The 23,450-nt window shown below is 43.1% G+C and overlaps 1 protein-coding gene across 4 annotated transcripts; it reads right to left on the bottom strand.

The window, feature by feature from the left end:
* Nucleotides 1–23,320, bottom strand: LOC137350587 (gamma-secretase subunit Aph-1b-like). Of its 4 annotated transcripts, none has more exons than XM_068015261.1 (6): nucleotides 23,140–23,320; nucleotides 18,464–18,634; nucleotides 15,928–16,001; nucleotides 7,178–7,300; nucleotides 3,837–3,964; nucleotides 1–793 (listed from the first exon to the last, which is right to left on the bottom strand). In XM_068015261.1, the coding sequence occupies exons 1-6, from the start codon at nucleotides 23,250–23,252 to the stop codon at nucleotides 758–760; spliced, it is 645 nt and encodes a 214-aa protein (XP_067871362.1). In that variant the 5' UTR covers nucleotides 23,253–23,320; the 3' UTR covers nucleotides 1–757. The 4 variants fall into 4 exon arrangements, with proteins under 4 accessions (XP_067871362.1, XP_067871358.1, XP_067871360.1 ...); XM_068015257.1 differs by lacking the exon at nucleotides 1–793 and adding an exon at nucleotides 1,125–2,817 and having other exon boundaries at nucleotides 23,140–23,319; XM_068015259.1 differs by lacking the exons at nucleotides 1–793; nucleotides 23,140–23,320 and adding exons at nucleotides 1,125–2,817; nucleotides 22,538–23,133.
* Nucleotides 23,321–23,450: the final 130 nt, after the last annotated feature.

The raw sequence follows: 23,450 nt of genomic DNA, 5'->3' as shown, positions 1-23,450 counted from the left end.
AAATAGAACTTGCATTTATATAGCACCCTTCAATACATCAAAATATCAAATAAGACAAAGTTAAGGGCAGTCTATCTGAATGCATGCAGCATTCACAACAAGGTAGATGATTTGAAGGCACAAGTAGAGTTAAATGGGTATAATTTAATTGCCATTACAGAGACATGGTTACAGGGTGACCAGGGCTGGGAACAGAATATTCAGGGATATTCGTCATTTAGGAGGGATAGGCGGAGGGGAAAAGGAGGTGGGGTAGGGCTGTTAATAAGGGACCAGATCAGTACATTAGATCGAAGGAGCAAGATGTAGAATCAGTTTGGGTGGAGCTAAGAAACAGCAAGGGGCAGCAAACATTGGTGGGAGTCGTTTATAGGCCACCAAACTGTAGTGGTAATGTTGGGCACGGTGTAAATCAGAAAATTAGAGTTGCATATAGCATGTTGCAAAAATATCACACAATCACACTGGAACACATGGGCTAGTCTCTCTTCTTAAACAAAGTAAATGGCAAAATAATTTTTTGTAAAGTCAATGCCTATTTTAAAATGCAAGTCTTTAGTCCAGCAGTGCACAGGCTTGCTAGTTATACGACTTTCCACAAACTCAGTGACACAAATGTAATACAACCAATGAAGTCCTTCTGAAGTGTAAGCACTGTTCTAATGTAGGAAACACAGAATCCAATTTGTGTTGGTTTTCGTGATGTTGATTGAGAGATAAATATTGACCAGGACACCAGAGAGAATTCAGCTGCTCTTCATCGAAAGAGTGCGGAGGAACCTTTTATATCCACCTGAGGGGGCAGACAGGGCCTCAGTTTAATGTCTCATCTAAAAGATGGCACAACACTGGAGTGTCAGCCTAGATTTTATGCTGTAGCCTCTGGAGTGTGACCTGAACCCATGATCTGCTCACTCAGAGGCAAGCGTGCTACCCACTGAGCCACGACTGACACTGTCCAGCAATTGCTGCAGCAGAGGATGGTAGGGCTCCAATATGTGCACACAACTCCTAGCAAACAGCAGGGTGCTGAGCTCAGCCAGGGAAATCTGAGCAAAGGCAAGAAACGTAACAGGGAAAAGAAAAATCACAACAGTTAAATGTAGACAAGTTCAACACTTCCATTACTGATAATACAATGAATATTTTAATGGCTATCAAGTTTAGAATTAATAACAACCATCTTCAATTAGCAGGATGCTAATCACAACTTACGTAATGCAGTCAATTTGCTGAAAAGCCAAACAGCTACAGGAGTAACCAGATAACTCACTGAAAAGTAAGTTTCCAGTTAAGAACTGCTAGGTTTAAGATCATTTGCAGCTACTTAACAATATCAATCCCTTCATAAACTGAAAATTCCTCATTGTCAGATTTTACTAATTCAGGGAGTACATTTGCAAGTTCAGATTTCCTAGACTCCACAAACAAATTAATTTTTTTAAAAAGCCACTGCCAGGCATGTAGTAAAATTAGTTTAGTCTTAAAGACAACTGAGGTTTATTAAGCATATTATACTTGCTACATTATGTATCATTAATGCATACGAAGACTATTTTTTTTAGGAGATGATGAATAAATATAGATTGCTAACAGCATGTTAAATAAGATCTAGAATATGATGAGTCAAACAAAGAATGCAATTGTTCAGATAAAACAAACTTCACAGAAATTCAGAGGCTGAGATTCAAATTTGAGCATGATTAGCTGTTCAACATTAATAAAAACAATATTTATAAAGCTTAGCATTGGTATTTGTGAAGTATCATTTAACTGTGCAAATCATTTGCCCCCCCCCCCCCAATAGTACTTATACAGCAGTTAAGAAAATTGCACAAACAAGTAGAGCTGTCAACTCTGGTTGGGTGTATTCCTGGAAATTATCACATGACCTCCTGGCCCCACACTCCCGCCACTGGTCCACTCTCCAGGCACACTGCCTTCCAACAACCAACTGAAAAGGGAACAGACCCTTTGTCAACCCACTGGATCAACCTTGACTGTTAGTGGAACAGCTTTTCTACGCCATCTCCAGCATTTTTATAATTAATAAATTAAAACAAACATGAAAACACCACCAGAAAATCTAGCCCCTAGTTTTCCTTCCAGGATTGTGTGCAGCAATGTCCTGGAGATTAATCTTCAATCCCTGAAGATACCAGGCCAATCCTGGAGAGTTGGCAACCCTACAAACAACTGAAGTGTCTGTTTAAGTAAGGAGCTACAAACTAGATCAAGAAGGAGCTGCATCTATTAGTTCGACTCCTTCAGATTTAAACAAACGGACTCCTATTGCTATTGCTCCACATATAGGTCTAAATGCTGTTCATATAACCACTGCTCAAAGCAGCTGAGAAATAAGCAGCACTAACATCAATCCATCAGGCTGGCAAATAAGTCAAGCTCACAATCTTACTATACTGGTTGAAGGCAATTCAAGTTCTTAATAGATATGAGTTATATTGAATCTACAGTCTGTGCCCTGAGCTAAGTTTAAAATTACAGCAATAACTGAAGTCAACAGTGCTTTTTTTTTTCAAAAAAACCTTTACGCTCGCAGAGAGGGGAAACGTGGTTTTGCACTCTAGATTATTCCCCTTCGACATGAATAGTCGAGCTGTGCTGGAAGAACATCCAGATCACCAAACGTTATCTGGCTCGGTGGTCAGCCAGAAGAAAGTCTTTGTCCCTACACATGACGCAAAGTTTCAGATTCCGCACTGAGCCACCCGCAGTGAAAAATGCCCAGATGCCCATGATCAGTGTGATGATGTAGACTGGGATCAGGCTCCCTTCATACTGAGGATTCATAAACGTCTGTATCGAGAGGGGGAGAAAGCACAATACAGTTTGAAAGAAAGCATTATTCTGAACCAACAGCACAACAAGAAGCCAGGATATTGTTAGTTTCCCTTCAAAAGTATTGAAGGATGCAGAATATGCAGGTTGTTGAATTTTACCATCTGATTTTGGATTCAGACAAAAGGATTAAATTACAAATGCACTGCACTTCATTAAACAAACTTCTGATTTATTGTGAAAAATTACAAATTAAAATTCAGTAAAAAAAACTAAAATTGATATAAGCAAAACTTATTGGCAGATAGAGGTAGATGGCAGTCAACCTCTCATAAAAAATTAGATCTGTAAAAGTTTGTTAAACAGGCCATTCAGCTCATTGTGTCCGTGTTGGCTCTTTGCTAGACCCATCCAAAATTAATCCCACTGCTCTGCTCTCTCCGCAGCCCTCTCTCTTCCTCTACTTCAAACACGATGCGTGTTGGGGGTGGAAGGGGTGTTGGGGACAGAGAAGTAATCATGAGTCCTAACCTGCATGAGCTTCCTCATAGCAGCTGGTTGATGCTCCAATCAAATCCAATTTTCCTTTGAAAAGAAACAATCTTCTCTGCCTCAGCCACTCCTTGTAGCAAAACATTGTACGATTCCCACTCCCAATGACTATTCAATGACCCTCACCCCATGGAAAATGCATGACATTGGTTGAGGATAGGATCAGTTCCAGATGTGATTCCGCCGCCCGCCCCCCCATGGTCAAACAGCCTATCAATACGCCCATGTTAAGAATGGCCATTTTGGCCCAGTATCAATGACTGCAAAGGAACAAGAAGAAACCAGGAAAAAAATCCCTTATGATTTACTTATATTAAACAGTGGCAAATTATCCCTAGTTTACTCAAAATACGCATTCAAAGCTGTGCAGTACATGTCGCTAACTTGGAAGCTGTAAATACACATTTGTAAGCTTCTCGGATAATTTCACCTCACAGAGGCAGGGCTATTTTGAGCTAATTTTACCACAGAGCATTAACACTTACCACGCTGGACACCACGAGGTGGCTTAGTACGACTGCAGCGAGTGCCCACCACTTCTTCTTCTCACAGGCATCGAAATAGATAATTCCCCAGAACACATGTAGCAGGATGATGGCCAGGGTCATAAACGCTACGACATAATAAAGACAGGCTTGTATTTATATAGTGCCTTTCAGCACCTCACATCCTGAAGTGTTTTACAGCCAATGAAGTATGTTTGAAGTGTAGTCACTGTTGCAATGTAGGAAATGCGACAGCCAATTTGTGCAAAGCTCCCACAAACAGAAATGCGATAATGACCAGATCATCTGCTTTTAGTGATGTTAACTGAGGGATAAATATTGGCCAGGAAACCGGGAATACTCCCCTGCTCTTTGAAATAGTGCCACAGAATCTTTTACATCCGGCTGCGAAGACAGATGTAACCTTGGTTTAACATCTCACCTGAAAGACCGCAAAATTATCTGAAGCACAAAAATTTGCAGCGTAATGGGGAGTGGGACTAGGTGAGTTGCTCTTGCAGAGAGCCGGCATGGACACAATGGGCCAAATGGCCTCCTTCTGTGCTGTAACCATTCTATGAGTCTATGATTCTACCTCTGACAGTGCAGCACTCATTCAAACAGCAATGTGATAAAGACCAAATAATCTGCTTTACAGTGATGTTGGTTGAGGGATAAATAGTGGCCAGGACACATGGGGTAAAGCGCCTGCTCTTTTTCAAATAATGTCATAGGATCCTTTACATCCAGTCGAGAGGGCAAATGGGGGCCTCAGTTTAATGAAAGACTGATTCATTTTAGCTGGTTTCCCATTTAGAAACTTGAACTTTTAAAATTGTAAACATGCACAACACACCAGTACCTTTGTAATTTTTAACCCACAAAGGTGTGTAATTGGGACATTGGGTCAGTGGAGCAAAGATTCATGGAGCACAGGAGTGAATTTTGGCCAGTTTCAACACACCTGATTACATTACTGGACTAATAATCCAGGGAACACGAGTTCAAATCTCACTGGGGCAAGTTGAGAATTGAATTCAGTTTCACAAGTCTGCTGTCAGATTATTGGAAAAACCCAACTGGTTCATTTATGCTCTTTAGGGAAGGAAACCTGCTGTCCTTACATGGTTTTGCCTATACGTGACTTCAGTTCCCAGAATAATGAGACTGACTCTTAACTTCCCTGTAAAGTGGCCTAGCAAGCGACTCAGTGATAGCAAAATCATGACAAAGAACTCATAACCTAACATTGTGGGTACACCCTCACCACATGCAAGCCTACCACCACCTTGTTAGGACAACTAGGGATGGGTAATAACTAACGGCCATGCCAGCAACACCTACATCCTGAGAATTACAAAAAATTGCTGTTTTCTCTCAGTCCTTTCCTGATTCTCCTGGACCACTCTCATCCCAAAGGATGGCAGGTGATTTGTCAAACTCAGCCATTGGGAGTTGCACAGGACGTTCCACAACTCCCCGTCGAGCAAATTGGTCTCTCGGCTCACAATCTTTCATAGCAGCATAGCCGAAATGAGAACACAATGTGCGTCGGGGTGGAGTTAGAAAAGTAATCGTGAATCCCAACCTGCATGAGCATTTTACAGAGCATCTGGTTTCTACTCCAATCCAATCCACCACCCCACCACACTGATACGAGCTCTATTTTTCTTTATGGATGTTTGAATAAGGAGCAAAATTTAACAAGTGCATATTTGACACTGCGGGATGAATAGAATAATGGAAAACAATGCTCAATTCAGCAATGATCTGTATGGTCTTGTGGGCTTGCTGAAAGTCATGGTGTGAGGCAGATTTGTCCAGAGTCTTATCATCATGCATCACCTGCGGTGTTATTGCCACATCTTAGCCAGGATTATCCCAAGTATCTTACAGAGCTAAGCTTTTCTGCCTTTTCTCCATAACATATCCTAGAAATAGAACATAAAGTAGGCAATCTCTCTCATTACAGTATTTTGAACAGATATCTATTTTCCTCCTTTTCTCCCCTCTCCAATTTTCTAGTATTGCCACCTTTGAACCTGAAGATACAGTATTGTTTTTGAGTAAAAACATACTTCCCTTCCATCTCTGTAAAGATAACAAGACTGAAATTCAGGCCCATTTTCCAATGTAAAACAGTACTTTGCATACAAAGAAGTTTGTTTTGTACATATGGTGTTTATAACATGCACACTTGGATTTCAGAGCTATTTTGATGCAAAATGAAAGAATAGCATTTGTACAGCAACTACTTGTATCTTCAGGATATCTCAACGTGTTTTGTAACCGATGAATTGCTGTGTTGAGGCAAACAATTAATACCCAACAAAGGTCCTAGAAACAGCAGTGAGATGAACGACCAGTTAATCTGCTTTTGGTACTGCTCCCATCTCTTCTTTGAATAGTGCCATGGAACCTTTGACATCCACCTGACCCACATAAGCATGCATATGAGCCCTGGGCTTAACATCTCCTCTGAAATTCATCTCCAACAATTCAACACTTCAGATATTATACTGAAATGTCATCCTAGATTATAGAGCCATAGGAGTTTTCAACACAGACGGAGGCCATCAAGTCCATCGTGTCTGTGCTGAGCAATCCAAAACTAACTCCACTCTCTCACCATAGCTCCATATCCTCTTCCGCTTCAAATATTTATCCAATTTTTCATTAAAAGATGTTATGGTCTCTGCCTCAATCACCCGCTGTGGCAAAACATTCCATCAGCCACGATCTAATTGATTGGCAGAAGAGGTTAGACGGGCTGAATGGCTTACTTCCTGTTTCTATGCTCCTCCAAACCTCAGCATAAAGAAATTTCTGCTCATCTCATTCCTCATGTGGTAAGGATGTTAAATTGATGACCTCGTCACCAATTCCTCTGCCAGCAGAACTAGTCTTTCCTCATTCATCCCATCAAAATGCTTTATCATTTTAAAAAACTCCTCTTGGTCTTCTCTGATCCAGTGGGAACGGTTCAGGATCTCAAATCTCTCCTCATAACCACAGTTTCCCATCACTGGGATCATCTTGGTGAATCTTCGCTGTAAGTTTGCATGTCCTTTCTACAATAGGGTGTCCAGAAGTGCCATTGCTCTTACGACCATACCCTTTATCTGTGGCCTAGCCACATGCTCCAATCATCAGCTGCTAAGTTTTCAGGATGGTCTGAACGTTGAATTCCCCCCACAAAACTGAAATCGCCTCCGTCCGACACTTCAGGTGAGAAGCCCCTCCCTCATCTTACTCAGGCATTTTTGTCCAGATCTGTAGAATAGAAAGCTGGGTGCTTGCAAAGTATCAGCCGTTGTGCAGTATAACAAAAATACACCTACCTGATAGAAGGAAGAAATGCGGCGACTCCCCGTGAATGCCGACTGTACCTGGACCCAGGGAATCCGCGAGGATATTTACAACAGAGAAGGCTCCACTCATTATACCAAAACCCAGCCCTGAAACTGTGCACAACACAAATCCTTATTCAAAATGCAACAGAATCCTATTGTAGAGCTAAGTACAGAAGATGATCAGTCACTCCACAAACAGGACTCACCTCTACTGCTGGGGCTTACATGTTTCTCCACCACATCAACCAAGTACAGCAACTAGAACTGGGGGTTGAGGTAATTATGTTGGGTGTTTAATCTCTGGGGGTTGAGATGATTATGTTGGGATTATAATCTCTGGGGGTTGAGGTGATTATGTTGGGATTATAATCTCTGGGGGTTGAGGTGATTATGTTGGGATTATAATCTCTGGGGGTTGAGGTGATTATGTTGGGATTATAATCTCTGGGGGTTGAGGTGATTCTGTTGATTGTTTAATCTCTGGGGGTTGAGATGATTATGTTGGGATTATAATCTCTGGGGGTTGAGGTAATTATGTTGGGTGTTTAATCTCTGGGGGTTGAGGTGATTATGTTGGGATTATAATCTCTGGGGGTTGAGGTGATTATGTTGGGATTATAATCTCTGGGGGTTGAGGTGATTATGTTGGGATTATAATCTCTGGGGGTTGAGGTGATTATGTTGGGATTATAATCTCTGGGGGTTGAGGTGATTATGTTGGGATTATAATCTCTGGGGGTTGAGGTGATTCTGTTGGGTGTTTAATCTCTGGGGGTTGAGATGATTATGTTGGGATTATAATCTCTGGGGGTTGAGGTAATTATGTTGGGTGTTCAATCTCTGGGGGTTGAGGTGATTATGTTGGGATTATAATCTCTGGGGGTTGAGGTGATTATGTTGGGATTATAATCTCTGGGGGTTGAGGTGATTATGTTGGGATTATAATCTCTGGGGGTTGAGGTGATTATGTTGGGATTATAATCTCTGGGGGTTGAGGTGATTATGTTGGGATTATAATCTCTGGGGGTTGAGGTGATTCTGTTGGGTGTTCAATCTCTGGGGGTTGAGATGATTATGTTGGGATTATAATCTCTGGGGGTTGAGGTAATTATGTTGGGTGTTTAATCTCTGGGGGTTGAGGTGATTATGTTGGGATTATAATCTCTGGGGGTTGAGGTGATTATGTTGGGATTATAATCTCTGGGGTTGAGGTGATTATGTTGGGTGTTTAATCTCTGGGGGTTGAGTGATTATGTTGGGTGTTTAATCTCTGGAGGTTTGAGGTGATTATGTTGGGATTATAATCTCTGGGGGTTGAGGTGATTATGTTGGGTGTTTAATCTCTGGGGGTTGAGGTGATTATGTTGGGAATATAATCTCTGGATATTGAGGTGATTATGTTGGGTGTTTAATCTCTGGGGGTTGAGGTGATTATGTTGGGATTATAATCTCTGGGGGTTGAGGTGATTATGTTGGGTGTTTAATCTCTGGGGGTTGAGGTGATTATGTTGGGTGTTTAATCTCTGGGGGTTGAGGTGATTATTGGGATTATAATCGCTGAGGGTTGAGGTGATTATGTTGGGTGTTTAATCTCTGGGGGTTGAGTGATTATGTTGGGTGTTTAATCTCTGGAGGTTTGAGGTGATTATGTTGGGATTATAATCTCTGGAGATTGAGGTGATTATGTTGGGAGTTTAATCTCTGGGGGTTGAGGTGATTATTGGGATTATAATCGCTGAGGGTTGAGGTGATTATGTTGGGATTATAATCTCTGGGGGTTGAGTGATTATGTTGGGTGTTTAATCTCTGGAGGTTTGAGGTGATTATGTTGGGATTATAATCTCTGGAGATTGAGGTGATTATGTTGGGTGTTTAATCTCTGGGGGTTGAGGTGATTATTGGGATTATAATCGCTGAGGGTTGAGGTGATTATGTTGGGTGTTTAATCTCTGGGGGTTGAGGTGATTATGTTGGGATTATAATCTCTGGGGGTTGAGGTGATTATGTTGGGTGTTTAATCTCTGGGGGTTGAGGTGAGTATGTTGGGTGTTTAATCTCTTGGGGTTGAGGTGATTATGTTGGGTGTTTAATCTCTGGGGGTTGAGATGATTATGTTGGGATTATAATCTCTGGGGGTTGAGGTAATTATGTTGGGTGTTTAATCTCTGGGGGTTGAGGTGATTATGTTGGGATTATAATCTCTGGGGGTTGAGGTGATTATGTTGGGATTATAATCTCTGGGGGTTGAGGTGATTATGTTGGGATTATAATCTCTGGGGGTTGAGGTGATTATGTTGGGATTATAATCTCTGGGGGTTGAGGTGATTCTGTTGGGTGTTTAATCTCTGGGGGTTGAGATGATTATGTTGGAATTATAATCTCTGGGGGTTGAGGTAATTATGTTGGGTGTTTAATCTCTGGGGGTTGAGGTGATTATGTTGGGATTATAATCTCTGGGGGCTGAGGTGATTATGTTGGGATTATAATCTCTGGGGTTGAGGTGATTATGTTGGGATTATAATCTCTGGGGGTTGAGGTGATTATGTTGGGTGTTTAATCTCTGGGGGTTGAGGTGATTATGTTGGGATTATAATCTCTGGAGATTGAGGTGATTATGTTGGGTGTTTAATCTCTGGGGGTTGAGGTGATTATGTTGGGATTATAATCTCTGGGGGTTGAGGTGATTATGTTGGGTGTTTAATCTCTGGGGGTTGAGATGATTATGTTGGGATTATAATCTCTGGAGATTGAGGTGATTATGTTGGGTGTTTAATCTCTGGGGGTTGAGGTGATTATTGGGATTATAATCGCTGAGGGTTGAGGTGATTATGTTGGGTGTTTAATCTCTGGAGATTGAGGTGATTATGTTGGGTGTTTAATCTCTGGGGGTTGAGGTGATTATTGGGATTATAATCGCTGAGGGTTGAGGTGATTATGTTGGGTGTTTAATCTCTGGGGGTTGAGTGATTATGTTGGGTGTTTAATCTCTGGAGGTTTGAGGTGATTATGTTGGGATTATAATCTCTGGAGATTGAGGTGATTATGTTGGGTGTTTAATCTCTGGGGGTTGAGGTGATTATTGGGATTATAATCGCTGAGGGTTGAGGTGATTATGTTGGGTGTTTAATCTCTGGGGGTTGAGGTGATTATGTTGGGATTATAATCTCTGGGGGTTGAGGTGATTATGTTGGGTGTTTAATCTCTGGGGGTTGAGGTGAGTATGTTGGGTGTTTAATCTCTTGGGGTTGAGGTGATTATGTTGGGTGTTTAATCTCTGGGGGTTGAGATGATTATGTTGGGATTATAATCTCTGGGGGTTGAGGTGAGTATGTTGGGTGTTTAATCTCTGGGGGTTGAGGTGAGTATGTTGGGTGTTTAATCTCTTGGGGTTGAGGTGATTATGTTGGGTGTTTAATCTCTGGGGGTTGAGATGATTATGTTGGGATTATAATCTCTGGGGGTTGAGGTGAGTATGTTGGGTGTTTAATCTCTGGGGGTTGAGGTGATTATGTTGGGATTATAATCTCTGGGGGTTGAGGTGAGTATGTTGGGTGTTTAATCTCTGGGGGTTGAGGTGATTATGTTGGGATTATAATCTCTGGGGGTTGAGGTGAGTATGTTGGGTGTTTAATCTCTGGAGGTTTGAGGTGATTATGTTGGGATTATAATCTCTGGGGGTTGAGGTGAGTATGTTGGGATTATAATCTCTGGAGGTTGAGGTGATTATGTTAGGTGTTCAATCTCTGGGGGTTGAGGTGATTATTGGGATTATAATCTCTGGGGGTTGAGGTGATTATGTTGGGTGTTTAACCTCTGGGGGTTGAGGTGATTATGTTGGGATTATAATCTCTGGAGGTTGAGGTGATTATGTTGGGATTATAATCTCTGGAGGTTGAGGTGATTATGTTAGGTGTTTAATCTCTGGGGGTTGAGGTGATTATTGGGATTATAATCTCTGGGGGTTGAGGTGATTATGTTGGGTGTTTAATCTCTGTGGGTTGAGGTGATTATGTTGGGTGTTTAATCTCTGGAGGTTGAGGTGATTATGTTGGGATTATAATCTCTGGGGGTCGAGGTGAGTATGTTGGGTGTTTAATCTCTGGGGGTTGAGGTGATTATGTTGGGTGTTTAATCTCTGGGGGTTGAGGTGATTATGTTGGGATTATAATCTCTGGAGGTTGAGGTGATTATGTTGGGTGTTTAATCTCTGGTGGTTGAGGTGATTATTGGGATTATAATCTCTGGGGGTTGAGGTGATTATGTTGGGTGTTTAATCTCTGTGGGTTGAGGTGATTATGTTGGGTGTTTAATCTCTGGAGGTTGAGGTGATTATGTTGGGATTATAGTCTCTGGGGGTTGAGGTGATTATGTTGGGTGTTTAATCTCTGGGGGTTGAGGTGATTATGTTGGGTGTTTAATCTCTTGGGGTTGAGGTGATTATGTTGGGTGTTTAATCTCTGGGGGTTGAGATGATTATGTTGGGATTATAATCTCTGGGGGTTGAGGTAATTATGTTGGGTGTTTAATCTCTGGGGGTTGAGGTGATTATGTTGGGATTATAATCTCTGGGGGTTGAGGTGATTATGTTGGGATTATAATCTCTGGGGGTTGAGGTGATTATGTTGGGATTATAATCTCTGGGGGTTGAGGTGATTATGTTGGGATTATAATCTCTGGGGGTTGAGGTGATTCTGTTGGGTGTTTAATCTCTGGGGGTTGAGATGATTATGTTGGGATTATAATCTCTGGGGGTTGAGGTAATTATGTTGGGTGTTTAATCTCTGGGGGTTGAGGTGATTATGTTGGGCTTATAATCTCTGGGGGTTGAGGTGATTATGTTGGGATTATAATCTCTGGGGTTGAGGTGATTATGTTGGGTGTTTAATCTCTGGGGGTTGAGTGATTATGTTGGGTGTTTAATCTCTGGAGGTTTGAGGTGATTATGTTGGGATTATAATCTCTGGGGGTTGAGGTGATTATGTTGGGTGTTTAATCTCTGGGGGTTGAGGTGATTATGTTGGGATTATAATCTCTGGAGATTGAGGTGATTATGTTGGGTGTTTAATCTCTGGGGGTTGAGGTGATTATGTTGGGATTATAATCTCTGGGGTTTGAGGTGATTATGTTGGGTGTTTAATCTCTGGGGGTTGAGGTGATTATGTTGGGATTATAATCTCTGGAGATTGAGGTGATTATGTTGGGTGTTTAATCTCTGGGGGTTGAGGTGATTATTGGGATTATAATCGCTGAGGGTTGAGGTGATTATGTTGGGTGTTTAATCTCTGGGGGTTGAGTGATTATGTTGGGTGTTTAATCTCTGGGGGTTGAGGTGATTATGTTGGGATTATAATCTCTGGAGGTTGAGGTGATTATGTTGGGTGTTTAATCTCTGGTGGTTGAGGTGATTATGTTGGGATTATAATCTCTGGGGGTCGAGGTGAGTATGTTGGGTGTTTAATCTCTGGGGGTTGAGGTGATTATGTTGGGTGTTTAATCTCTGGGGGTTGAGGTGATTATGTTGGGATTATAATCTCTGGAGGTTGAGGTGATTATGTTGGGTGTTTAATCTCTGGTGGTTGAGGTGATTATTGGGATTATAATCTCTGGGGGTTGAGGTGATTATGTTGGGTGTTTAATCTCTGTGGGTTGAGGTGATTATGTTGGGTGTTTAATCTCTGGAGGTTGAGGTGATTATGTTGGGATTATAGTCTCTGGGGGTTGAGGTGATTATGTTGGGTGTTTAATCTCTGGGGGTTGAGGTGATTATGTTGGGTGTTTAATCTCTTGGGGTTGAGGTGATTATGTTGGGTGTTTAATCTCTGGGGGTTGAGATGATTATGTTGGGATTATAATCTCTGGGGGTTGAGGTAATTATGTTGGGTGTTTAATCTCTGGGGGTTGAGGTGATTATGTTGGGATTATAATCTCTGGGGGTTGAGGTGATTATGTTGGGATTATAATCTCTGGGGGTTGAGGTGATTATGTTGGGATTATAATCTCTGGGGGTTGAGGTGATTATGTTGGGATTATAATCTCTGGGGGTTGAGGTGATTCTGTTGGGTGTTTAATCTCTGGGGGTTGAGATGATTATGTTGGGATTATAATCTCTGGGGGTTGAGGTAATTATGTTGGGTGTTTAATCTCTGGGGGTTGAGGTGATTATGTTGGGCTTATAATCTCTGGGGGTTGAGGTGATTATGTTGGGATTATAATCTCTGGGGTTGAGGTGATTATGTTGGGTGTTTAATCTCTGGGGGTTGAGTGATTATGTTGGGTGTTTAATCTCTGGAGGTTTGAGGTGATTATGTTGGGATTATAATCTCTGGGGGTTGAGGTGATTATGTTGGGTGTTTAATCTCTGGGGGTTGAGGTGATTATGTTGGGATTATAATCTCTGGAGATTGAGGTGATTATGTTGGGTGTTTAATCTCTGGGGGTTGAGGTGATTATGTTGGGATTATAATCTCTGGGGGTTGAGGTGATTATGTTGGGTGTTTAATCTCTGGGGGTTGAGGTGATTATGTTGGGATTATAATCTCTGGAGATTGAGGTGATTATGTTGGGTGTTTAATCTCTGGGGGTTGAGGTGATTATTGGGATTATAATCGCTGAGGGTTGAGGTGATTATGTTGGGTGTTTAATCTCTGGAGGTTTGAGGTGATTATGTTGGGATTATAATCTCTGGAGATTGAGGTGATTATGTTGGGTGTTTAATCTCTGGGGGTTGAGGTGATTATTGGGATTATAATCGCTGAGGGTTGAGGTGATTATGTTGGGTGTTTAATCTCTGGGGGTTGAGTGATTATGTTGGGTGTTTAATCTCTGGAGGTTTGAGGTGATTATGTTGGGATTATAATCTCTGGAGATTGAGGTGATTATGTTGGGTGTTTAATCTCTGGGGGTTGAGGTGATTATTGGGATTATAATCGCTGAGGGTTGAGGTGATTATGTTGGGTGTTTAATCTCTGGGGGTTGAGGTGATTATGTTGGGATTATAATCTCTGGGGGTTGAGGTGATTATGTTGGGTGTTTAATCTCTGGGGGTTGAGGTGAGTATGTTGGGTGTTTAATCTCTTGGGGTTGAGGTGAGTATGTTGGGTGTTTAATCTCTTGGGGTTGAGGTGATTATGTTGGGTGTTTAATCTCTGGGGGTTGAGATGATTATGTTGGGATTATAATCTCTGGGGGTTGAGGTGAGTATTTTGGGTGTTTAATCTCTGGGGGTTGAGGTGATTATGTTGGGATTATAATCTCTGGGGGTTGAGGTGAGTATGTTGGGTGTTTAATCTCTGGGGGTTGAGGTGATTATGTTGGGATTATAATCTCTGGGGGTTGAGGTGAGTATGTTGGGTGTTTAATCTCTGGAGGTTTGAGGTGATTATGTTGGGATTATAATCTCTGGGGGTTGAGGTGAGTATGTTGGGATTATAATCTCTGGAGGTTGAGGTGATTATGTTAGGTGTTTAATCTCTGGGGGTTGAGGTGATTATTGGGATTATAATCTCTGGGGGTTGAGGTGATTATGTTGGGTGTTTAATCTCTGTGGGTTGAGGTGATTATGTTGGGTGTTTAATCTCTGGAGGTTGAGGTGATTATGTTGGGATTATAATCTCTGGGGGTCGAGGTGAGTATGTTGGGTGTTTAATCTCTGTGGGTTGAGGTGATTATGTTGGGTGTTTAATCTCTGGGGGTTGAGGTGATTATGTTGGGTGTTTAATCTCTGGGGGTTGAGGTGATTATGTTGGGATTATAATCTCTGGAGGTTGAGGTGATTATGTTGGGTGTTTAATCTCTGGTGGTTGAGGTGATTATTGGGATTATAATCTCTGGGGGTTGAGGTGATTATGTTGGGTGTTTAATCTCTGTGGGTTGAGGTGATTATGTTGGGTGTTTAATCTCTGGAGGTTGAGGTGATTATGTTGGGATTATAGTCTCTGGGGGTTGAGGTGATTATGTTGGGTGTTTAATCTCTGGGGGTTGAGGTGATTATGTTGGGTGTTTAATCTCTGGGGGTTGAGGTGATTATGTTGGGTGTTTAATCTCTGGGGGTTGAGGTGAGTATGTTGGGTGTTTAATCTCTTGGTGTTGAGGTGATTAGTTTAGCTCCCCCTAAATTAACTCAAGTCATGTATACGTTCAGCATTGTATCTCTGCTTTTGTGTTCTGTGACTGTAGACATTGGTAACAGCAACAACTTGCATTTATATAGCACCTTTAATGTAGTACAACGTCCAAAGGCACTTCATGGGAGTGTTATCAAATAAAATCTGACATCGAGTCAAATAGATCAAAAGCTTGGTCAAAAAGGTGGATTTTAAGCTGTGTCTTAAAGGAGGAGAGCAGTCGAGAGACGGACACGTTTAGTGAAGACCCAGGCAGCTGAACGCACGGTCACTAGACGTGCAGCGATTAAAACCCGGAACACGCAAGAGGTGAGAAGTGCAGAACTGCAGAGAGTTTGGAGGGTTGTGAGGCTTGAGGAAGTTACAGAGATAGGGTGGGGCAAAGCCATGAAAGGATTTGAAAACAAGGATGAGAATTTTAAATTCGAGGCGTTGGTCAAGATGAAGCCGGTGTAGGTCAGCGAGGACAGTGATGATACGTTTATGGAAGGCAGAAAATTGGAGGCCTTCCAGGAGTGCATTGTAATAGTGAAGTCTAGAGGTAATAAAGGCAAGAATAAAGATTTCAGCAGCAAATGAGCTGATAAAAGGTTGATTTCCATTCTAAAACCTTACCATAAGCCAGCTGTCTCATCGAAATTGGCACCATCTCCTCTTGTGTTATAGCCAGTAAACCTTCATTTGCCTTCCTGGAAGTTTCAGCAACAGAAACCACAAGTTACCCAGAGATATTCACAACAGTAAGGTGGTAAACATCAAGATTATAACTTTTTAATAAATTTTATTATGCAGCAACACATCAACCATATAAATTTGGAATTTTTTGAAATACAACATATTCAACAAAAAAGTCCAGAATCCATTACATTTACGTTTCTCTTGTTGAACAAAGCCAGGTTACTAAGCTGCACAGACCAGAAGATCTTGGTTTAATTCTGAGTTAGCTGACCTGAGCCACGACAACTAGCCCCAGATTCCAAAACATTACCTGGCTTGGATGTGATGCCTTCCACAGCTGGATTGTCTGCCAACAGTCATCACCTAGTCTCATACGATCATAAGAATTAGGAGCAGAAGTAGGCCATTCCATATATGAACAATGGCCATGAGGGTGAGGCACTGGAGGGCCGACAGTGCCTGAGGAACTGAACCTTACCTTCAGAAGATGGCTAATGACAAGAAAAGTAGATACAGTGCAAGGATAAAGAGGGAGGGTAGTGGTATTAGTTTTGCTCCATCAACGAGCTAACACGGGCCTGATGAGCCAAATGGCCTCCTCTGTGCTATAAGCTTCTATGGCTGTTTTTGCCTCAAAAATGGATCGAGCATTTCCAAGCACGGAAGCAATAACCATAACGGCAACGATCACATGCCTACACACAACTGCAAGAACCCATCTGAGGACAGTTTCCAAATGTTGCAACTGCAATGGCAGGTTTGTGTTTTAGATTTTACTTTGTATTTTATTTGAAGGTTTGGGTGGGAATGCAGTGGCCAATTCCAGATGTCTGACTGGAGGTGGAAACCTAGCTATAGTGAAAGATATACGTCAAACACCAATAACTGCAGTTCATGCTCCATTAAATGAGATCCACTGGTTAAAAACATAAGTAGAAAAGTCCAAAGTTTTATCTGGTTAAACTTTTATAAAGAATTAAACTACGGCCGGGATTTTACAGCCCCACCCCTGAGGCAGGATCGGAAGCAGGGGGACGGAGTACTGCGATGGATGATGGTGGGCCAGCGGGCTCGTGGCCCAGCGATCTTCCCAGGGGCAGGTTAGGCAGACGATGGCCTTCCCGCCCAGAGGCCAACTGAGACCCTAAGTGGCCTATTAACGGTCAATTAAGAGCCTCTTCCGGCCACCGCTGGGAGGTGGCCTCCCTGCAGGCTTGGGGGGGCAGGGATCCCTCCATCGTGGGCAATTTGTGGCCCACGGAGGACCCCCACCAGGAACCAGTTTACCTCCCGGGACCCTTCCTCCCCCTGGACTGAACGACCACCCCCGTACCCCACGGCCTTCTGGACTGGCCCCGGTGACCCTGCCTCACCTACCTCTTGTCCGGGGTTCCACCGCTGGGCCTGGGTCCGAAGCCCTGCAGTACCAGCAGTGACCACCGCTCCCGGGGGTGCTGCCGATTCCGCTGAGCTGTCGGCCCTCTGATTGGATGGCAGCTCTTGGAGCCAGGAGCCCCCGTCCCTTAGAGACAGTTACCCTCCATCTTTTCAGCCTGGTACCAGGAGCACCGCCTCTAGCACAAAATCCAGCCCTACCTATGGTGTTGCTCACAGTCGGTTGTTGTGTACAAGGGGGAGGGTTTTTTTTCATTCTCTGGAAGTGAGCATCCCTGTCAAAGTCAGCATTTACTTTCCATTGGTAAGTGCCTTTGTTAAGGTGGTATTGCATTCTTCAACCACTGCAAACATAGTGGTTTGGTACAACTGAGTGGCTTGCTCGGCCATTTCAGAGGGCAGTTAAGAGTCAACCACATTGCTCTGGACCTGGAATCACATACAGGCCAGATTGGGTAAGTTGGCAGGTTTCTTTTTCTAAAGGACACTAATGTGTCAGCTGGCTTTCACAACAATCCAGTAATTTCATAGTCACCTTTATAGAGACTAGCTTTTTATTCCAGATTTATTTTAATTAATTGAAATTAAATTACCCAGCTGCCTTAGTGGGATTTGAACTCATGTCTCCAGATCATTAGTCCTGACCTCTGGATGAGTAGGTAAGTAACATAACCAGTAGCCACTGTACCTATGTGGGGTGGGGGCTTATATGCAGGATGGTGACAGAGTTGGGATTGGAGATTTCAGTAAGTTGCTCCATAGATCTCACTAGTTGTCTGAGCCTGCCATTATGTCACAAAAGTTTATATAGTAATTTACGTGAACAGCAAAGCAAAACTTGTGACAATGGGAAGTAAGGTCTGTATACCAGAAATATGCATCATGCACAAGATTTTTACTAACATTGATATGTGCAATGATGTAGACTAAAGTTGTTATCCAACTTTATCCTGGAATATCCCAGTCGTTTGTCAACTGCACTTGTAAACTGCAACTAAAGCCAGCAAAACTAACCTCGGTTATTAAAAGTTAATTCAAATAATTTGCTTTAAAACAATGTGAGCTGATCTTTTCTTACTTTAATAACTTATAGTAAGCAAATCGAATGAGCTCTTGAAGCAGCACTGAGAAAATGGCGCCCAAGATGAGAAGTCCTTTCTGCATTACCGCATTGTTCTTGTCACTCAGTTGCACAGCAACAACCCATACGAGTGATGACAACAACAGAGACACCAGCCAGAAGAAGGCCCTGAGGGAAAAAAATAACAGATTCATGCATCAATCCATATTCAACACTTCAGGTCCAACTGATCACTGTTCACTTTAAAAATCCAATTATAGTTTTCATTTTAAGGTAAAATGTTTGTAGTGCAGTCCTCTGGTGAAACATTCTTCACGTAGAAGCCTAAATACATATTGTTTACTGGCCTTGCAAATGATTTTTTTTTTATCAGCCATGAAAGGATCCATTTTTTTCCTCAGGTAAACATTGGGACCATATAGGTCCAGATCTTGTGGTAAAAATAATGGTGAGGCTACCAATGCTCACTGTTATTAAAGAGTAAATTGGACAGCATCTTCCAGCAATCCTACATGCAGTTAAATGTGGAAATCATAGAGCTGTTGTCCAAGTTGCCTTGCTGCTCCAGGAGCTTCGCTACACCATTATCATGACAAGAGACTCACCATTGAAACATGGAATGGTGGGAATTTGAGTTATCCACTAAATATGCCAGAAAAATATTAGGGCTTCTCCATTCCAGTGAAGTAAATTTTTAGCAGCATGATATGTCTTAATTACTGCCAAACATATTCTCTGGCTCTGAAATTTAATTTTTACAAATATGGAGTCTCATTCCTTCAGATTTGAATGATTGTTGCAGTTCTAATGAAACGTTAACTCTGCTTCTCTTGCCACAGATGCTGCCAGACCTGAGTATTTCCAGCATTTTCTGTTTTTATTTTAGATTTCCAGCATCCGCAGTATTTTGCTTTTATATTTTTCATTTATTGCTTAGTTGAGTATCTGCCATGCAGAAACATATTTAGTGCCTCACCCATTACCCCTGTGCTCACTGACCTATGTTGGCATGCCTTCAATTTAAAATTTTCATCATGTTCAAATCTCTTCATGGCCTCCTTCCTCCAGCTCTGTAACCCCCTCCAGCCACCCAACCATCAGAGTTCCTCCAACTCTGGCCTCCTGTGCATCCCCCATGCCTTTAGCCATCTAGCCCAAAGTGCTGGAATTCCCTCCCTAAACCTCTCCGCCAATCTCTCCTCCTTTACCAGACTTCAGGTCCAACTGATCACATTAAAAAGCCTAAATAGATAGTTTACTGGCCTTGCAAATGATTTTTTTTTATCAGCCATGAAAGACAACTGTTCAGGACTCATTGTTTTCCTCAGGTAAACATTGGGACCATACAACACATGTCTAGATTAGATTAGATTAGAGATACAGCACTGAAACAGGCCCTTCGGCCCACCGAGTCTGTGCCGAACATCAACCACCCATTGATACTAATCCTACACTAATCCCTTATTCCTACCAAACATCCCCACCTGTCCCTATATTTCCCTACCACCTACCTATACTAGTGACAATTTATAATGGCCAATTTACCTATCAACCTGCAAGTCTTTTGGCTTGTGGGAGGAAACCGGAGCACCCGGAGAAAACCCACGCAGACACAGGGAGAACTTGCAAACTCCACACAGGCAGTACCCGGAATCGAACCCTGGTCCCTGGAGCTGTGAGGCTGCGGTGCTAACCACTGCGCCACTGTGCCGCCCTGGTCTATGGTCAAGCTTCTCGCTACCTTTCCTCATCTTTGGCTCGGGTCCATTCTAACCTGATTATCCTCTGTAAAGCACCTTGGGACATTTACTAACTTAAAGCCACTATGTAAAAGTTGTTGTCGTAAACATCTCCAGATAGATCTGCTACAAAATCCACACAGGCAGTTTCTATCCACTTGTTCTCTTGTAATTTTCCTCCCACTTGCACAAGTCAGAGTGATTAGGCTGGTTAAAATCCAGCATTAGTCCTGCACACTCTTGGGCCCACAAGCATGCACAGAGTCACTGCTGACATTTAACCATTGCCTGTAGCTGATCAGCACACAGCATTGGTAATCTGCCACTGTTTGTCCAACCTAGATCACTAGTTTGCTGGACTAGTGAATGAAAATTATCAGCACTGTCAGTGAATCCCACAGTGCTTATGGTTTTTGTTTGAACTGTGTATGCACAAAAAAGGATGTAACAATATCAAAATGTATAGAGTGACAGAGAACAGGGGAAACACAAGTGATATCCTCACTAACTCAATGACAATCTAGTAATGAGAAAATCAGTGAGCCGCGCGCAGGGCAGGCCTAGGGACTAAACAGTAGCCGTGGGTGTGTTAGTACAAAATTGCAGATAAATCAAATACCTGGAGGTGGCTGATCCATGAAAATGTGGGTCTCGAATACCCAAGAATCAGGAGCAGAGACCTTTTACAGAAAAGGTCAGTGGCATTTTCTCAATAGTTTTACTTACCACAAATTACAATCCAAACTTGAAGACATGGGAACGTGGGAATTGTTAAATGGGAAAAAGACCAAGGCCCATCTAGTTCACCTTCCACCATCCTGGTAGTTGCATGGTATAATAATGGAATTGTTTACTGATCATAGTGACGTTCCGTCTGGCATCAAAAGCAGCTGCCCAGATGCCGAGTGCCAGCTCACGCTCCGTGTGGCAGTGCTGCCCGACCCCGAGCTTTCCTGCTTCTGCTCTCTATCAGCTAAACACAAAATATCCAAAGGGCTGAAAGTGGTTCTCTGCTGATTTGTGCTCCTTTTAAATTTAGCTAGAGGTGAGAACAGGTAGTGAAGGAAACTCACTGCTTGGGTGGCAGCATGAGCTTGGGATTTACTTAAAATGGAGCCTGCTAGTTTGTGGAGACACCATGGAGGACAAAGGGGGCAGTTCCATATATCAGCGGGTACCAAGATGAAATGCTGCATCCAAATTAGAACATAAACAACACAAATGTTGGACTTGATTTGGACCTTGAAACACCCTCCACAGACTCTACACAAAAACAGGAATAAAGAAAAACCCATCCCTCAAACATAAACATATTAGCACAGCAAGTAGAGATGCTATTTAGTCAGCTTGGCTCAGTTAGCAACATTCTAACTAAGAATAATCTAGGCCTACACCACAGTACAGCAGTGGGGAGGATTGCTGCATTGTCAGAGTGCAATCCTTCTGTTGAGACATGCATTCAATGCCCTATTTGTCTGCTTAGGTGGAGGTCAGAAACTCACGATTTTAATGGCAGCAAGTTATCCTGCTATTTAGGCTAATATTCCTCCCTGAAACCCCACACATTAACTGGTCATTTACATCACTTCTCCCAAATATTCATTATGTGGTTTGGGCTCACCTAATTCCATAATTCCAATGGCCTAAGTAATGAAAATGTGGAACTTTATCAAAAATTTTCTGTTGAGAGTTGCAGTGTGCTCACTGCTTCTTGGTGTAAGAAAGAGTAATGGGAGCAGCAATGAGAAGAGATAGCTGAAGGAAATGGTAGCAGTACATTATTATTGGAGAACAAAAAGTCGGGACATCACTAGAATAACAAAACACAGCAACACAACAGGGTGGGGCAGTGGGGGGGGGGGGATGTACTGGGTTACCCCATTTTACATGTGCTTTTGTAATTTCTAGACCCCCAAGGATTAAAACCTTAACCAGGAAGGAGGAAGAATGGGGCCAATAGAGCAGTCCTTAATTAAACATGCAGCTTAACTCAAGCCAAAACACTGAGCCCAAGCCAAGCTGCACTGGTACCAGTTCTGTCACCTCCAATAGATGATTGTACCATGCACTGCTGTATCATCCCTCCCTCTCCTCATCATCCTTGCAGGGAGATCGATACATTTCCCCTGCTCTCAGTTGGCAACCAGTTGCTACAACACATCAGCCCTGTTTAAACTGTCAGGTTTGCGTAAACCAGAATACATTTAAAATATAGAACATATCTGAGGACAGGGATGGATGACACCAATCATCAGACCAGACATCCAGAGCCCTCATGACAGAAAAGGGGAAGGGAAGAGGGAGAAAAGAAAGACTTGTATTTATATAGCACCTTTGACGACCACCAGACATTTCAAAGTGCTTTAGAACCAACTAAGTTCTTTTTTTGAAGTGTAGTCTCTGCAGGAAACATGGCAGCCAGTATGCATACAGCAAGCTCCCACAAACAGCAATGTAATAATGACCAGATAATATGTTTTGGTGATGTTGATTGAGGGATAAATATTAGATAAGAAACTGGGAATAACTCTCCTACTCTTCTTCAAAACAAAGCCATGGGATATTTTACATCCACCCACGCAGATGGAGCCTCAGCTTAACTTCTCATCTGCAAGACGACACAGTCGACGGTGCAGCATTTCCTCAGTACGGCACAGGAGTGTCAGCCTTGATTTTTGTGCTCAAGCCCTGGAATGCCACTTGAACCTGGCGAGAGTGCTACCAATTGAGGCACAGCAGACACAACTGGGGAAAGGGGAGGTGGGAGCAGAATAGGGGAGAACAGAGAGTGGCGAAGGGCTAAGGATAGGGGAGGGGATAGAGCGTATGCGGGGTGCTGGGTTTTCTATTCTCTGGCCCTGACCTCTACCCCAGGCCCTCCCGGTGATGCGTGGCCGCCAATGCGAGACCCGAGCCCCAAGGCCGCGCCCTCACCCTGCGATCAGGAGGATAACCCGCAGCGGCTCCCGGGCTATGGTGAAGAGGAAGAGGGAGAGCGCGGGCCCAAAGGCGATGAACGTGCAGCCGAAGAACACGGCCGACGGCATCCCGCCGCCTCGCAGCTGCAAGGTTACGGGCCAGAACCCCGCCCAACGGACACCAGCAGCGAGACACCGCACTCCACCCACAGCGCCGCCACCGGCACCCGCCTGCACAGCGCCCTCACCGGCACCCGACCGCACTCCGCCCACAGCGCCCTCACCGGCACCCGACCGCACTCCGCCCACAGCGCCGCCACCGGCACC

The sequence above is a fragment of the Heterodontus francisci genome, chromosome 35 (genome assembly GCF_036365525.1).
Source record: "Heterodontus francisci isolate sHetFra1 chromosome 35, sHetFra1.hap1, whole genome shotgun sequence".
NCBI classification, from domain to species: Eukaryota; Metazoa; Chordata; class Chondrichthyes; order Heterodontiformes; family Heterodontidae; genus Heterodontus; species Heterodontus francisci.
Note: the sequence above shows the minus strand (reverse complement) of the source record. Positions and strands in the feature narration are given on the sequence as shown.

Excerpts from the sequence above, each read along its gene's own strand:
- LOC137350587 (XM_068015257.1), bottom strand. The coding sequence starts at position 23,252 with ATGCCGTCGGCCGTGTTCTTCGGCTGCACGTTCATCGCCTTTGGGCCC. Across the intron at positions 18,635-23,139 it reads GTTATCCTCCTGATCGCAGG|GGCCTTCTTCTGGCTGGTGT; the intron begins GTGAGGGCGCGG and ends TTTTTCCCTCAG. Across the intron at positions 7,301-15,927 it reads GATGAGACAGCTGGCTTATG|TTTCAGGGCTGGGTTTTGGT; the intron begins GTAAGGTTTTAG and ends TGTTGTGCACAG.